The sequence below is a fragment of the Limulus polyphemus genome, unplaced genomic scaffold, assembly GCF_000517525.1.
Source record: "Limulus polyphemus unplaced genomic scaffold, Limulus_polyphemus-2.1.2 Scaffold1335, whole genome shotgun sequence".
Classification (NCBI taxonomy): domain Eukaryota; kingdom Metazoa; phylum Arthropoda; class Merostomata; order Xiphosura; family Limulidae; genus Limulus; species Limulus polyphemus.
In genome coordinates, this window is record NW_013666945.1 from 223,110 (window position 1) to 240,370 (window position 17,261).

At 29.4% G+C, this 17,261-nt stretch overlaps 1 protein-coding gene across 1 annotated transcript in view; it reads right to left on the reverse strand.

The window, feature by feature from the left end:
• Window positions 1-3,972: 3,972 nt before the first annotated feature.
• Window positions 3,973-17,261, reverse strand: part of LOC106463148 (trichohyalin-like) — a 34,823-nt gene continuing 21,534 nt past the window's right edge. Inside the window, 6 exon segments of the mRNA XM_022390572.1 lie at window positions 3,973-11,272; window positions 11,738-11,786; window positions 12,208-12,339; window positions 13,100-13,247; window positions 15,248-15,408; window positions 15,799-15,930. Coding sequence (XP_022246280.1) covers window positions 11,757-11,786; window positions 12,208-12,339; window positions 13,100-13,247; window positions 15,248-15,408; window positions 15,799-15,930 — 603 coding nt within the window. The 3' untranslated portion in view covers window positions 3,973-11,272; window positions 11,738-11,756.

Genomic DNA, 17,261 nt, shown 5'->3' on the forward strand with positions numbered 1-17,261 from the left:
AACCATTATATATATATATAGAGAGAGAGAGAGAATTTAGTTGAAAAATTAAGACATACTAATACAATTTGTTTTTATTTATACCATCTCTATAGGATCGAAGGAATATTATAACACCTGTTTCATTTTTCAAGTCTAAAATTCCAAAAGGGAGTGCAAACTCCATTGAATTGATTTATGCGATTCGGAGTTGAGCTTACGTTGGTAATATTTGTAGTTTCTTTAAGTCACAAACTGTAATAAAAAAATACAGTAATATTTCTGTCTACTTACCTTCTTGTTGGCCGCAAATAATATTGTTCTTTATCACTGATGACCAGATTTGGTTTGCAAGGAAACTTTTCTGTAATGAAGTAATCCTATGACTATCAATAAGTCAAGCTCGTTCTCCTTCATTTCGACAAGGTATGGCGAAGTCACATGGGGTACACGCGTTCACTGCACCATGAAGCAGACAAACATCCGGGAACTGGACTATTTGTGATTTGGTAGTTTTAAGAAAAAATTGGGTGGTACTGTTTTACCAAATCCAGACAATGTTATGAAGTTATTGAGAAGATACAGTGAATTTGTTTTTAAATGTCTGAATATCTTAAACTGTACATTTATTAATGTTGCCTTATGTTTTTCTTTTTACTATTTGCATTTGTCTGAAAGAATCAGGCAACCCTTTTTTTTCATTAAACTTACTTTTATTACATTTTTTTTTCTTTTTTATAGCATATCTGGCTAAAAAAAAATTTTGGACGCTCGTAAAGACGCTGACCTGTATTCTCTTAACATCCCTTTAAAAAAACCCTTTTGGTCCATGACCCCTTAAACTTTATTTGCTGAACTTTCCTGAAATGTTTTTGGTTCATGAACATGTAACCTCCATTTGCTGAGTATCCATATAAAAAGCTTTTGTTTTGTGAATCCACTTAACTTTATTTGCTGATTATCCCTTAAAAAGCTTTTGGTTCAACTCCTAGCTAACAAATTATCGCAGCATAGATTTACTGACTATAGTACTTGTAATAAAATCATGTTTTTTTTTTATAATTTATCTGTGTGCATGTGAGAAAATGTTTCAAAGCGCAAACAAACAGCAAACAGAATAGTTAGCGTTTCAGAGATTACGAAAAAATGAGTATATCTTTATTTTTTGTTTTCAGAGAAAAGTAAATAAAGGATGTATGTTAAGTACCTTAAAAATCTAAATAGGTTAAAGAACCTACGAAACGAGATGTATGTTAAGCACTTTAAAAAATCTAATTAGGTTAAAGAACCTACGAAACGAGATGTATAAAGAAAAGATGTATGTTAAGCACTTTAAAAAATCTAATTAGGTTAAAGAACCTTCGAAACGAGATGTATGAAGAAAAGATGTATGTTAAGCACTTTAAAATATCTAAATAGGTTAAAGAACCTACGAAACGAAATGTATAAAGAAAAGAAGTATGTTAAGCACTTTAAAAAATCTAATTAGGTTAAATAACCTACGAAACGAGATGTATAAAGAAAAGAAGTATGTTAAGAAACTTAAAGAAAAACTAACTAGGTTAAAGAACCTCAGAAACGAGATATATAACTTAAAGAAAAAACTAAGTAACTTAAAGAACCTTTTGTTTGTTTATAATAGACCAAAGATTAATCAGGCTATCTGCTGTGTCCACCGCGAGGAATCGAACTCCGGATTTTAGCTTTATAAGTTCGTAAACCTGCCGCTGTCCCACCGGGGGACATCTAAAGACCTTCAAAAACGACATGTATAAATAAAGGATGTACGTTAAGCAACTTGAAAAAATTAAGTAACTTAAAAGAATCTCAGAAATGAGATGTACAAATAAAGGATTTATGTTAAGCACCTTAAATGAAAATATTACCAGAGTTCTTGATTACACAGGCCTGCGAATTTAAACTTCAGAAAAGTTGTTTTGGTTATAGTTACGGATTTTCCATAATTCAGCTAAGCAGATTTCGAAAATAATAGTCATTTTTTTCTATCACGTAAGGATTTTTTACAAATCGAGAAGAGAAAAAAAACCTCTTACTTAGATCAAATTATTATTTCGTTTACCACAGTGGACATTTTTATTATTGTGTTTGTTAACAAAATTACAAACAAACTGAATAAAAGGGAAGAACACTGATGTTAAACGAATATGCATCCTCATTCATCTTGATTTTTTTGTGTGAAATCTACGTTTTTAGTCTCAAAACTACGTGTTGTGGTCCTTCTTTTATGTGTTGCGTTATGAGTTTTGTGATAAATCTGTACGTGATGGAGAAAAATGGATATCATTTTCTGATTCAGCGTACAGAAATTACTGTAGAACATGTAAAAATTTCAAAACAATAAAACCATCGCAAGCCTGTGTTATTAAGCCTAGACTAGTAGTATTTCATTCCAGCAGTACGTGTTATATGCGTAAAATAAAGAGGGATAATAGAAAGAAAGCTTGACAACTAAATATTGCATATACTTTTCAACTATTTCAATGGTAGAATCATATAACTTGCAGCTTCAATGAAATAGTGCAAGAAGGTTAGATTTTTAAATGTCATCTATCGTGGATGCTGAAAATGATAATATAAAAATACAAGAAATATACATCTTTTACTAAGTACGCTTAGCCAGACATTAAATACATAACACGTTTATCGTTATCTGAGACGTGGCAGATTGTACAATATTATAAAATATGTATTTCATACACTTTTAGCGTGTAAATATGTAGCATACTTATCGTTATCTAAGACATAGCAGATCCTATCATATTTTATAAAATATGTATTTCATACGCTTTTAGCATGTCTGGAAACAGGTTTTATTGGCTACAATTTTTCAATTCCTTTTTTGGGTTTGTTCCTTCGAGCAGAATGAGTGCGGAATATTAAATAGAATTACCTATACAGTCACATAGAACGGTTGTTGAGTACAACTTGTATAGGTGTCGCTATGATTTCGTATTTAATTGTAACAATTGCCCTTAAAAGAGAATTGTAAGATAATCGGTATATAATGTAGGCGTAGTGAAATAACGTATTGATACAAAGTGAAATTCGTAATACTTTCTGTGTATTCTCTATGACATTATTTAAACTTGAAGGTGGGGAATAAGCATTTTAATTCCTTCCTTTCAGTTTCAGTGAAGAATCCTCTGGCACAACGTATTTCATTTTCTTTACAATGCCCTTCATCAATTCATGGTTTTACTTTTAGGCATTCTTATCACAGTATCACTATTAATCTTGCTGATGATGCACAACCTAATTTAGTTCACTGTGTGTACCTGACAAGGTACGTTTTGTTCAGCGAAACAGGTTTCCAATCTTGTAACAATGAATATTACCATCTCAACTGTAATTCAATATTTTATTTTGAGAATTTTCCCTTAAATGCTGTGCGGGTATGTATATCATATGTTGTCTGCCTTCGTAAAGTACATTTGTACTCTTTTTTTTTTTTAATTGAAGAAAGAGGTTCCTAAAAACTGTATCTACTGCCATTATTTAAACGGTCTTATAATCTATTGAAAACTTTTCTATATTTATTGATTTTACTGAAATTGAAAAAGAAGAAACTTGCATTTTATGGATCGAGTTATTTTGGTGCAATCTGTTCCTTTGTTGTTGTTTTTTCAGTATTTGAAACTACCAAGTTACAAACTAGATGACATTCAGTACAATTGTTGATATATATTGCATAATACTATTATTACAATTTACAGTACTGAAAACTTCACACACGATACAAAATTTTAATAACCAAATAAATTATGTCAAACAGTGCAGATTATACAACATCCATATTTCATATTAATTAATTTAAAATTACAGGTGTCAAATGTGACAGTTATAAAATATGTTCAATTCCACACCTCCATATGAACAGATGCAGTAAGTTTTAACTCCATAACTGATGCATATCAAAGGTTTTTCAGAACAGGTTAAACCAGCAAACTGTATACACAATAAACAAAACTGGTTAAAAAAAAACTTGTTTTATTGGTTTTCTGATAATACACAGAAATCAAGAAAAAAAACAAATTATGGCACATTGACAACCAAGTGATGGAAAATGAAGACTAGTTGCATGTCACAAAACACATACATCATTATGAATATATATATATATATATAACGAAAATCTGACAGCTGATGCAGTTTGGACAACAACAAAGAAACCAAGTATACTTCCAAACAATGTGTGGACCGCTTTGGCAATACAGGCACAATGCAAGTTTTGCCCAAACACAAACAAAACAAAAATCCTGGTTTATTAAAATAAGAACCAAAAAGAAGTATACAAGTTAAGAAATAAAGAGATTGGCAAAGATTGTATTGAGGTTAAGCCATATTTTATTTTGAAAAATAAAAATATCATCAAGTGATGTACAGAATAAAAGAAAATGGTCATCAGAAATGAAAGGAAATAGTTCTACCTCTGCACTTTACGCTTAATTTGAAAGACTGGTAATTTCCTAAAGTCTTAAATTCCTATTTGTAAAAAGTGGTTAGACTGGAAAAAAAAAGGAGATAAGCTATATGATGATGCATATTGCGATGTGATCTAAATTTTTAAAATGTCTGTTTCTCTGTATTGCCAGAGGTGCAATAAAATATAAAAATACTAATTTGCTCAAAAATAAAGTACTTATTAAGTCTAAAGACACGAAATTGAAAAAAAAAATTCGAAATTTTTTTGGCTAAACCTGCACAATCTTTTGCCTTATTAATGTATTGAACTTAACTCATCAGGCTTATGCTAATCACTAAAAACTTATAAACAATTAAATTTCTAAATCAGAACTGCATTTCATAAAGCAGTGGTTCCCAAACTCTTTTTGCATATATATATAAGAAAGTATGATTCATTCAAGACCATAAAGAAAGAATGACATTTCTGTCAGTGCGATGGGTGGACTTATTTCCCTATATAAACAGTCTATCTACCACTGCTGATTTTATTCCACGGAACCCTTAGCGGAACTCTGTGGAAACATGGTTTGAGAAACATTAGCATAAAGAGATATGTACGACAAATTTAACAGTGGTAATGGTGTGCTAAAACAAAACAGTTTGATTTATTGAAGCTGAAATGATTTTTGTATGTGCTGTGTATAAAATCTAACTTTCTAGAACTGAAACTAAAGAAATAACAGTATATGCATATTCAGCTACTTTATTTCTTTTAAACATTCAAGAGTTCTACTGGCATTTTAGTTCAAGAAGGATTCCAGAACCAAAAGATAAAACAATCATGTGACAAAAAAAAACTTGTTTTTTTTCTTTCTGTTAATTGTTCTAGTTGTGGATTAATTTTGAAACATTAAAATGTACATTATTCATTTCTTTTCCCTACGCACTGATACTAAGTACACATTTCCAACATATTTCACAACAAGAACAATTACAATTTACTTTTATCATTGGTAGATATTTGGGTTTTATCAAATGGCTTGAGGATACTCAAACTCATGGACTTTGTTAACTTTTAATGAATATCTAAATATCGACATACATAACAAGAAGGTACACTTGTTCACAACATTTTTTTGTGAATCATAACAGTTCATTCAGAATTTGCATTTCTGCAGACAACAGTGATTCCTTCTGGATTACACACCACACTTGATATCAAAGAAAACAAAGAATTGAACATTTATACACATCACATTCACTAGTCTAAAGTTCAGGAACTCCTAAATGATTATGTAATTTTATAAATCTCTTGAATCAAAGACAAGTATGGTATAAAATTTGACAATTCCATTTAATCCTCTCAGGAAGGTAATTGACCATACAGAATTTTAAGTATTTCAAGAAAGAGTATTTTAATCTGTAAATGTTCCTTGATAAAAGTATTTTATCAAGAGTTGTACAACAAAAATGATTGTAATAACAAATATGGCACAATTTTTATTAACTAATAATTTTTCCTTAGTCAAATTAGAACTTTCATGCCATCAGTTTTCACACAAATAATTTTTTTGTAATCAGTCTTTAAACATTTTGCATCAAATAAAAAATAATAAAGGTAAAATGTGTAGGAAGAAATTATGCTACATGAAAATTTAAATTGTACTGTTGCCATCCAACTTTTATAGAATTTATTTCATGTTTCTGATTCATGTAATGAATTTGGTAATAAAGTAAGAACAAGTTGTTTAATATCTTCAAAATATCTAATAACTAGATGCTCAAACATATTTGAATTGTAGGTTAGAAAGTTGAGTTTTTATTTGTTTATATTCCAATATGTCTTGACACAAGGTATATTCTGTCATCTGATTTATAAAACAATCATCAATATAAGCATTTGTTATCTTATTCTGATAATAAACAAGTATCACAGAGAAGTATTAGATTTAATTATGTCAGTTTTAATTGTGATTTCTTCTGTAATAAGCAGGAGAAGAATAAATATGAAGGTGTTTTTCTTGAAAGATTTTTTTTCTTTCAATTAGTTTTTTGTTGATAAAAACTTACAAACTTATTCCTGTAGAATAAAACTGAAAAAAAGAAATAAAAAATTATCCTAAGTCTATACTTATCAAATAGCCAAATGTAATTTACATATATTTCTTTATAATTTCTCTAATCATTAGGCATTTGTATTTTGTACTTATGGCAAAGTTACTATGGCTATCTGTCACCATTCCTGACTTTGAACTACTGACCAGATGGAAACCAACCAATCAGTAGCATCCTTACTACCCATGCTAAGAGACTGACTGTCACTCTTCTCACAGACATAATTTGAAGTGCACCTCTACAATTATGAAATCCAGAGTTCTGCCACAGGCCTAATCCGTGCTCTTAATTTATTAGGTCCTTTTGGATTGCAACTACAGTAAATCTTAATTATTAATATTTAAAAGTTGTTTTCCATATTAATCAGTTTCATGTTACTATTAAATTAATAAAAAAAAAGACTATAAATAATATGCTACAGAAAGATTAACTAAAATTATGTTAGAAAATATCTCCACTGGAAGTTCTTAAAAAAGAAAAAAAAGTAGATTACACAAATCAAACCCAGAAAAAATATTTGAAGCATTAAGAGCTTTTATTCAATTTATTACTTATCCTATTAAGAATTCCTTCTCATTATAAGTAAGAAAAAACTAAAGTTAAATGTGCTAAATAGTTTGGTATGGTTATTTGCTTTCAAAAAAAGTTATTGTATTCAGGTGTTTTAAATAAATTTCCAAGACAGAAATTCTTATTGCCAATGGTGAGTTTACTCTATGGTATCAAGAAGGATCTCATTGTACGTACAGAAGATTTCTTGTTTTGAATACCTCACTCAATTTCACAGTGTGTGTGTCTTTTATACACCTAATGCCAAATTCCTATGTAGTCAATTAATTGCTAAAAGTCCATCGAATTTATACCTGTTTCACACAAAATTTGCCATAAAACTGTCTGATAATCCCTGAGAATATAAAGGGTGACTGTCCAGTATTCTGAAAGTCTGTTAGTCCGAAGTCAAAATTGAATGAATAAACAAATTTGTAGGTACATAATAGAGGAATACAATCTCAAATATAATTTTAAAGGGTGCACCTTGGCAGATGTTTGGGGGGACCAGCCATCCTTTATAACTTGCTCTTGTTTTAAATACAAATAACAGAAATCTTTGAATCAACATTGTAGTGTACAGCTCATTGCATTGGCTTGGTGTCAAGATAATTGTACTGCCTGGAGGTTTTCAATATGTTTAATGGGTAGGAAATATAACATTTGTTGTCACAGTACTGTGGAATAAAAATTTTGAATGTCCATTCTCTCAGAAGAGCTAGATTCCCAAATCCAATCCTGATGGGTAAATATGTGGGCTCTACAGCTAATATTATACATGCATACAAGAAAATAATATTGGGAAAATGATGATAAACTTTATCCATCCATTCAAGAGAAATTGCAACATTTTAGGTCATATCCTGGGGTGTTTTTGTCATAAAATTTCACAAGTTCAACCAAACAATCAATTGAACATTTTAACTGTTAAAAAAAACATCTTTGGAGTAATGGACCCTCGGACTAACAGCCCATCACCAGATAAAGTTAACTGCAAGCTATCTCCATGATAAAAGAATAATATTACTGTTTAGTTCAAGTTCCATCCTTTTTTGAAGCACAGCTACTAATAATTTAACTACATAAAATTAAATGTTTATCAAATTACATTGCTACCTGGAAGAGAGCTAATATAAATTTATTATTCAAAAATATCATATTATGAAAGTTAATAAAAGTATATATGATTGAAATATGAATTACACTAAATATCAACACAGCTTATGACTAAATAAAAAAGAAAAAGTATCTTTACTTTAAAACATCCTTGGTAAATTTTCTAAGAAGTGGAGGGTCTGAAAATAAAATAAATAGAATGACTAACTTATCCTAATCAATACTGAGTAGTAACTATATTCTAATCCATAAAGTCCAACAGTAAGAATATTAAATTCTCAGCAATGTAAGTAGTTTTCATTGAGAGTTCAGGTTGTAATTAAATCAGATAAAGACAAAAGCTTTTAATATCACATGCAATAACTAAGTAAGGCACTACCTATGGAAATGGAAACTAGTGTTTTATCTTTTTTCTTTTTTTTTTTACACTGTTGACATCATTTTCAATATTTTTTAACTTGCAGATTTGGTTATCTGAACACTACATATAAAGTCGTACAAGTTGTAATTAACCTTGTAAAGTAAGTGAGAGCAACTAACAACAAACACTTTAAAAACAATAGGAAATACTTGGATCAATATGCAAATAAAGAAGTTGGAATATTCAACACACAATATAACTTCATACTAGTCAAACGGTTTGAGAACGACCGATTAGAATTTAACCATATGCTTGTGTTTCGAATCCAAAAATTCATGAACGTCCGGAAAACCTCTTATGAAACTAAAAGTACTGATTAGCACATTATCATATTTGCAAGAAACCACCTAAAAAGCAAGATTTCTGGGATAATGTAGATTTATGAGATTAAAACTAACTGAATAGTTCCAGTCAACTTTATCTTGGGGTTGTTACTATATTGTACTACACTGTAGTTATCTACAGATATCGAAGTTATCACTTTTCTCCCACAAAATTAATGAAAAACCCATACAAAAAAGAAATGAAAAAAGATCCTACTAGGAAGGTTTCTTTGGTTTTTAGCTGAGCTAGCTATACATGCACAAATATATATAAATTGTGTTTACTTATGGAGTGATCCATTGTTTTAGATAAACTTTTCTTAACAATCTATAGATTTACAAATAATTTTGTATTATTTAAAATGCAGTAAATGTTTAGTTTTTTCTTTGTTATTAAACTCGTTTTGTATAAACTATTTGATTTTTCATAAAATGAAACACTTGAGAGATAATAGCATTCATGAAGACTGACAAAACACCGGGCAATTTTAATAAACCATTTTGTTTGAGAAAACAAGGTATCAAATATCACAAAAGAAAACATAACCATGAGAATGTCCTTCCAATAAGAAGTATGAAAAAATTATATACATCACCCACAATTCTGGATAATTTCCAGAATTTTTACAGTACTTATTTTTACCCTAAAAACAATATATAGGAAGACAATATTGACACAGAGATCACAACATTTTCTAGCTATGCAACATTTCTAATGAAATTCTATGTTACTGCTAAAAGCAGCAATTTTTGAAGCACAGTGAGTACAGTATCAGTCTAAAATAAACAAATGCGAAATACTACAGTTTACGATATCAATACATTCAGTATAAGGATCTACTATATTGCCTAAACTGATCAACAGAGTGTTGGGTTATAGCTTCATGGGATGAATGTAAATTGTAAGTGTATCACACACAAATATCACTATGATAAGCTAAAATCTAAAATTTCTTCTATACACAACAGAATACAAAAACCATAAATACATGGGGAAATAACTTGTCTCTCTCTCTCTCTGAATGCACATTTCACTCAAATTTACATGTTGTGAAATCTTGCTTCTTTTCAGAAACATAGAAAATGTGAAGTAACAGCTGAGTATTTTGGTGATGATTTACATACCACAAGTCATTGTACACAACAGCAAACACTTTTAAAGTCTCTACACTTTTGTTCCTTAAGAACTCTGGTTTTGAGATTAATGCTACTTATATGGATATTAGTGCACTTCATGTGTTTCAACTACAAAACACATGACAAAGAAATACATGATTCAGTTATTTTTTTAAAACAAAAGCCAAGTTTCTTTTCAAATAATGAAGAAAAGTTACCATCAGTAATAACAAACTATAATGTTAATTAATAGCAATAAAGTTAATGAAGGGTATCAGTAAAAAAAAATAATAATTTAAAATGTTTACACATAACATATCTTGCGATATTCCATGGCTGGTAAATTTCACATATTTTGATCAATTTATCAACTGTTGTCCTAACATGTACAGTGTAGTGGTAAAATTATGAAAGGAGAGTAATAAACTCATGACACTGTCAAATTAGTAAATAAAATATACAACATGGAAGCTATTTAGTCCGTTCTTTTTTTAAAAAAAAACAGAACAGCAAGGAAAGAGAAAAAATTATGGAAATTACCCAAAATTGCAATCCTATTTTGAAAACTGTACACATGTTTGTCTTTAGGCTATTGTTTTTTTAACTGAATGTATGTAAAAAAATTTTTTTTTAAATTAAAACTGTTCAATTATCAGAACTAAAATTTGTCTTTGATACAATATTCTGTCTAATATTATGAAAACGGTGATTTTGTACTCATCTTTACCAAAGAGATTACAAAATTTCAGCAAGTTCACGTAATTTAAAGACAAAGTGAAATTTTGGTCTCTCTCAAGATTCGCACCACAGATAAAATGCAAAGAATTTCCAACAAAATATGAGAAACTGCCATACATAATGCCCATTTATATTTCAAATAAACAATTTTTCAACAAAAATTATCAAAATGAGATTATGAGATGTTTCTCTATGAATTATGGATCAGTTTCAGATTGAATAATTATCTACTCTTGTTTTCCATCCTCAGAATGTTTTTTGTTATCTCTCCACCTGTAATTTGCTAGAAATATAGTGATATTAGAATGCAAGCCAAAAAATTCATTGAAATGTATAAAAAAAAATGATTTCAGTTAATTTTTTTATATATCCCTCTTTACCCCCTATACACTGATCTGTCTTCCCATCTTTAGATCAACTCTTCCAAACTTCTGTTTTCTTGCTCAACTTCACTGAATTCTTGTGTTCCTTCAGCTCTTTAACAAAACTTCTGAAAAAAAAAATAATTATTACACACCTGGTACATTTTTGAATAATTAAATAACAGAAACAAAATAGTATTAAAAAATATATATTTTTTAAATAAATTCTTCAAATAGAAACAAGTGAACGAACTACAGAAATGTTACCTTTTTATTACATTCATCATAGTTAAATATTTATCTCGCATGCTTTTCAAACAGTTCATTTTGCTCTGACAAAACAGTTTTTGGTAGTCTTACATATAACCCTTACACAATCCTAATTAATTTACATATCTTAAAAGGTTTTTCAGTACTTTAAGCAGAATTTGAGCTTGTGCAAAATATATTATTAGTACATACAGAATTCAACATACTTTTAAGTATATTACATGTATTCATTTTAAAGAAGTTTCTACAGTAAAATCTAGAAGAGTGTTTGCTCAGGTATGCACAACATTATAATATCAGGTTCAACCAGAATCTATACTCACTCTGTTAGTATTATGTCTATCAAGTGGGTAAGCTCTTTTCTTCAGTATCCTGGAACATTAAACTAATTTACTAAACATGCTGAAGTACATTATATATAATCAAGGTTTAATTATGAAAATAAACTTTAAAATCACAATTAAAATGCATAGAAAACAAAAAGATTTATAACATAACATAATGTTTTGGAACATTATGGGACCTATTGGTCCATCTCGGCTGTTCCATCTTCTAAACTAAACTAAAACTATTAATAAATAAATTAAAAAAAACAACAACTTTAAAGCCAGCCCTTATCATTTATATACTTATCATGCATGAGTAGAGATCTTTATTGTATTTCAAGTCAATTTTACAGTTTTTAAAATCCCAATCTCCATTACACAAAAAGCTAATAACAGAGACCACAGGAGAAAAGTAATGGATTACGGTTACCCTAACAGCAATGTTTCCTGATTAGAATAAAACTCACAAAAGACTTTGTTTCTGAATGTTCTTGCTCTTGAACATCTTGAAAACTTGTATCTTCTTCCCAGTCTATCTTTCCATTAGTAGAAAGAAAATTTTCAGCTATTTCCTTCAGTAAACGTATCCTGTTTTCATTCTATGCAGCAATGAAAACAAAAAATATATTTGAACTATAAAGTTCTGAAACAAATATCAGTTTTTGTTTTGTATATTCAACCTGTACCTCACCTTACTCAGTACTTGCACTAATTGACCAGTTCAGAGATTCCAAAGTTTAGACAAAGCCATGTCTGATTTAGAACTGCTGACCAGAGGAAGAACAACTAGCCAGGAGCAGGATCCACCACCCATGTGATCAGGATTGACTATCACAGTTATAATACTTCCACAGCTGAAAGTTTAAAGTTTGGACTTTCTTAACTCTACGTAAGTAAGCCACCACTGAAAAGTATTTAAACTTACACAAATTTTTATTGGTTTAGTAAGTTTTTATTTTCTGATAATGTATATATATACTAACTGATTAGTCTAGGACTTTCAAATGCAAGAAACTGTAATGATACATCAATATAAAACAATGATAAAATCCAATGACTTGAATAGTATTAGGTAAACTGCATCAGTGGAAAGAAGCATCATACTAAAGTACCAAGAAGATATATATATATTAGCTCAAGTAACAGTTGTAAGTTATCATAGGTGGTGGTTTTACTGAAAAAAACATTTATTCTATCTCATAAAATTTTAATTTTGTGACCAAATTATTTTAATAACGTATAAATAAAAAATTAAATATATATATTTAATTACTTTTTTTTATTACTCTTTTAATGAAGAAAAAAATTACAATCATCCATACAATGAATATGATCCTGCAAGAGAAACACAAAACATACCTCAGATTTCATTTTTTCCATTAATTGTCGTTTCTCTGCTTTCAAGTTATCAACCTGCTCAGCTGTCTGGGCATTTTTAATTCCAGACACCTCTAGCCAAGCAAGATGGGCATCTTTTTCACTGAGAGCTGCAGATAAAGCTTCTTGCCTTTTAAAGAAGAAGCAACTTCTTACATTTAAAAATCAATGACGTAACACATAACAATAGTTGGAAAATTGTTTGATGTTGAAAATAATTCCAAGTGTCAAAAATCAATACTCTTCTACCAAGCATTATAGTACAGTATCACCAAAGTGTTACAAATTAATTTAATAATTAGCAGAATGTTTTTGAATGTCTCAAGAAATGGATAACAATAGTGCAGGTACATCAAAACATTTGGGAGGGGGGGGGAGCATTAATAAGTGAATACAAATTGTTTGACAATCAATAAAAATCCTTTAAAATATTCAAAAAGTTTACACAATAACAAGTACTGTATCTTACATACAAAAATTTACAAAATACAAATTATTTTCTGTGCACTACAAAGTTGCATCTTCACATATAGTTACTTAGTTGTGCATATTTGATATGGCACATTTTTTGAAATGGGCTTTGTAAATGCCAACTGCATAGAAAGACTAAATAAAGATTTGTTCCCATAAAATATTGGGAAGGAGGGGTCTCAATGATATTTGGGTCTCCAAATTTAATTATTAGGGACACTTACTCAATGCATTTATATACTTCTTTTGTCATTTCATTTTGTTTTTCATCATTCACAAAGCCACAACTGTGGACTGCTGTTTCTTTTGATGTCCCATGTTAAAACTGAAAGTCTAGCTTCAAAACTATCACAAACTATACAAAGGCTGCATATTGTCCAACTAGTCCTGGTGATCCTTGAGTTTGCTAAGTTGATTCACTTTTCTGGACAATTATATGTTAAGATGTGTAACACCTTTGAATAACATAAGGAAATGATCTAGGTTAATATTATCACTCTTAGATGATGAAGTTATAGGGTTAAGTAACTTATTAGCTTCTGTATGATCAAAGAATGCTGCATTATAATACTGAGTGATCACATATTATTGGGTACTCAACAATATTATAGATGCATATCAAGCTTCTTAATTTGGTTTGTATTAGTTTCATCAATAATAATAGAATAAAAGGCTCGATTTTGATTTGTACAACTCAACAAATGGTTCTTGTAGCTTAAACCAAAGAGCATGAGTGGTAACATGTGAGACTTTGGTGCGATTCATATGAAAGATTTTTTCCAATACAAACCTGATTCATAAACATATCTATCCTACAAGGTAAAATTATACAGTTGAACTGAAAACTTTTCATGTGCATAAAGTTTCACTGCAAACTCCATCACTATCCTTTAAATGTTGGTGACATATTTTTGTGAGTTTGCATGTTGCAAGATTTTTCCTAAACCTCTATCATTGCATAGGAATTCTCTGTTGCTTATCGTGCAGATAACTTAATTTTAACATCATTCTGAGTATTTCTGTCCCTTTCCATCAGTTTATGTACAGAGAATTGGAATTTCTGCTTAGATATTTTTTACATTCATAAAGTAACATTCACTTGCTATATTAAAATATAGATCTGATCCATAAAGAAGATCAACAAAGCAAATTTCACAGTATGATTGTGATACTAGATATATGAACTGTAGCTGATACAGTCCTTTTCTCAGTGTGCACAATGTATAGATGTTTGTAAGTTTACATTTCTTATATAGAGGACATAGGAATACAGAGGTTGGAAAGGCTAATTGGTTAAGGATTTTGTCAGACATCTACAAAAAGTATGCATCATTTTAAATTGGCTTATGACAAAGTATAAAAGTAGAAGGCATTTCAAATTATGACTGGCTATATAAAAGAAATTAAATATGGGAGAAGTGGAAAGCCTGATAAAATGATGGATATTAACCTTTTATAAATGAGTGTAAATTGGAATAGGCTGAATCTATAGTATGGCTAACTTACATGTATCATCTGTTTAATTAGAAACTGTAGAGTTTTAACAGCTGAATAAATACTATTAATGAAAAAAAATCACTTGTAATGTACAATAAAAGGTAGAATTCTAAAGATGTTCTAATAAATATCTCGGATAATTCTAAATTTTTAGGTACTCACTTCATTTCAAATGTTTCTTCTAGATGGCATTTTCTTTCCGAAATTAGTTTTTGCAGTTCAGATTCCTTATCCTTGAGTGACACTTTTAAGATTGGACACTTCGTGCAACGAGCATTATGGGCATTCTGAAGTGCTTTTAATTCAGCTACCAGCTTACAGATCTATTAAATATATTAAGTATAGACACTTTCTACTATCAGTGTTTTTTAATTTTATATCCCTAATTATTAATTTTGAACATTAAAAAGTAAAGACAGTATTTCAAAAAAGTTTTTACAAACAACCAACTTCAGTGATAATCAATATGTAGAACACTGAAACAATCTCGAAAAATCCATAAACATCCTATAACTGCCAAAAAAAAAATTCTTAGTTATACAATTCTTACTGAATTTCAATTTAATTCTAAGATGATATTATTTACTTTTCTAGAAACATTTAATCAAATGTATTATGTTAATGATATACACTCTTTCAAAATTCATATGTAAACAAAATCGTATTTACTTGTAAAATCACTTCTCATAAGACAAATCATATGTAAAACATACTCTCGTTTCTGCTTCTTTGTAAAGAGATTCCTTCTTGGCCAAAGCAACTTCCCTATCAGCAGTTATACGAACACTCTCCCTTAAAGCCTCCTCAAGTTCTTCAATTCTTTGTAGCTGTTCTAGAGCTTGCTCCTGGGTTATGAGCACCCGAAACAGCAAAGTTGGATGGCAGGGGATGGGGGTGAAGTGGGTGTGTGTGGAACAAAAATGTATAAACAAAACAATAAACTTGAAAATAATATAAAAAAAGAATAATGTGATGATGAACAAACACAAGGACCTTTCAAATCAATCTCCATAACCAACAAATAAAAAGAGAGAAACTATTATTTAAAAATAGATTAATAACCATACTCACGGATTATAAAATGACAAAAAAGATAAAAAGAAAGCTAAAAATGAAGGCACATTATTGGTGGTTTGATTATTGAGACTGGAAACAAAATTCAAATCATAATAAAAGACTGTAATAAGTGCATATTACAAAAGCCAATGAATAAAAAACAAACAAACAAGAAGATTAAAAGAAACTTGAAAAAAAGCTAGCGGCACCTGATGGCTGTTGGTTAGGAAAAGAAGGGAATAAATATTACAATTAGAAATAAAATCTAATAAGTTATTTATCACAGGAAAGATACAGAAGCATCAAAATAAAAATAAGTTCAATCTCTATGTTACTGTATTGTTCTAAAATCAATCCTTAATTTTATGTTCAGTTACTCTTTATTTTTTGTCAAACACGGAGTTTCATCTGGAAATTAAGGTTTTTATTTTGACATATGATGAAATTTTCTGATATCTGCTATATTTTTTTTTTGAAAAAGGCAAAACATATTATACAATGCAGATTTTTATAAAAGTTTTTAATTTGTGACGAATTGTTATAAAAATATTTGATCGTTTCTTTTCTACAAAGAAGCCTTAATCTGTACGCAAACTAAAAATTTGAATAGACAAATTAATAAATACTGTTATGAACTTAAATGGATATGTGCTTCACAAAGCTGTTTCATCTATTGAATAATAATTAGTTGTGGAAGATTCACTATCTTTCATAACAAAAACTGGTATAATGATTCCTTACATTGAGTAAATAGAATTATAGAGCAACAGCTGTTTCATCTATTGAATAATAATTAGTTGTGGAAGATTCACTATCTTTCATAACAAAAACTGGTATAATGATTCCTTACATTGAGTAAATAGAATTATAGAGCAACAGCTGTTTCATCTATTGAATAATAATTAGTTGTGGAAGATCCACTATCTTTCATAACAAAAACTGGTATAATGATTCCTTACATTGAGTAAATAGAATTATAGAGCAACAGCTGTTTCATCTATTGAATAATAATTAGTTGTGGAAGATCCACTATCTTTCATAACAAAAACTGGTATAATGATTCCTTACATTGAGTAAATAGAATTATAGAGCAACAGCTGTTTCATCTATTGAATAATAA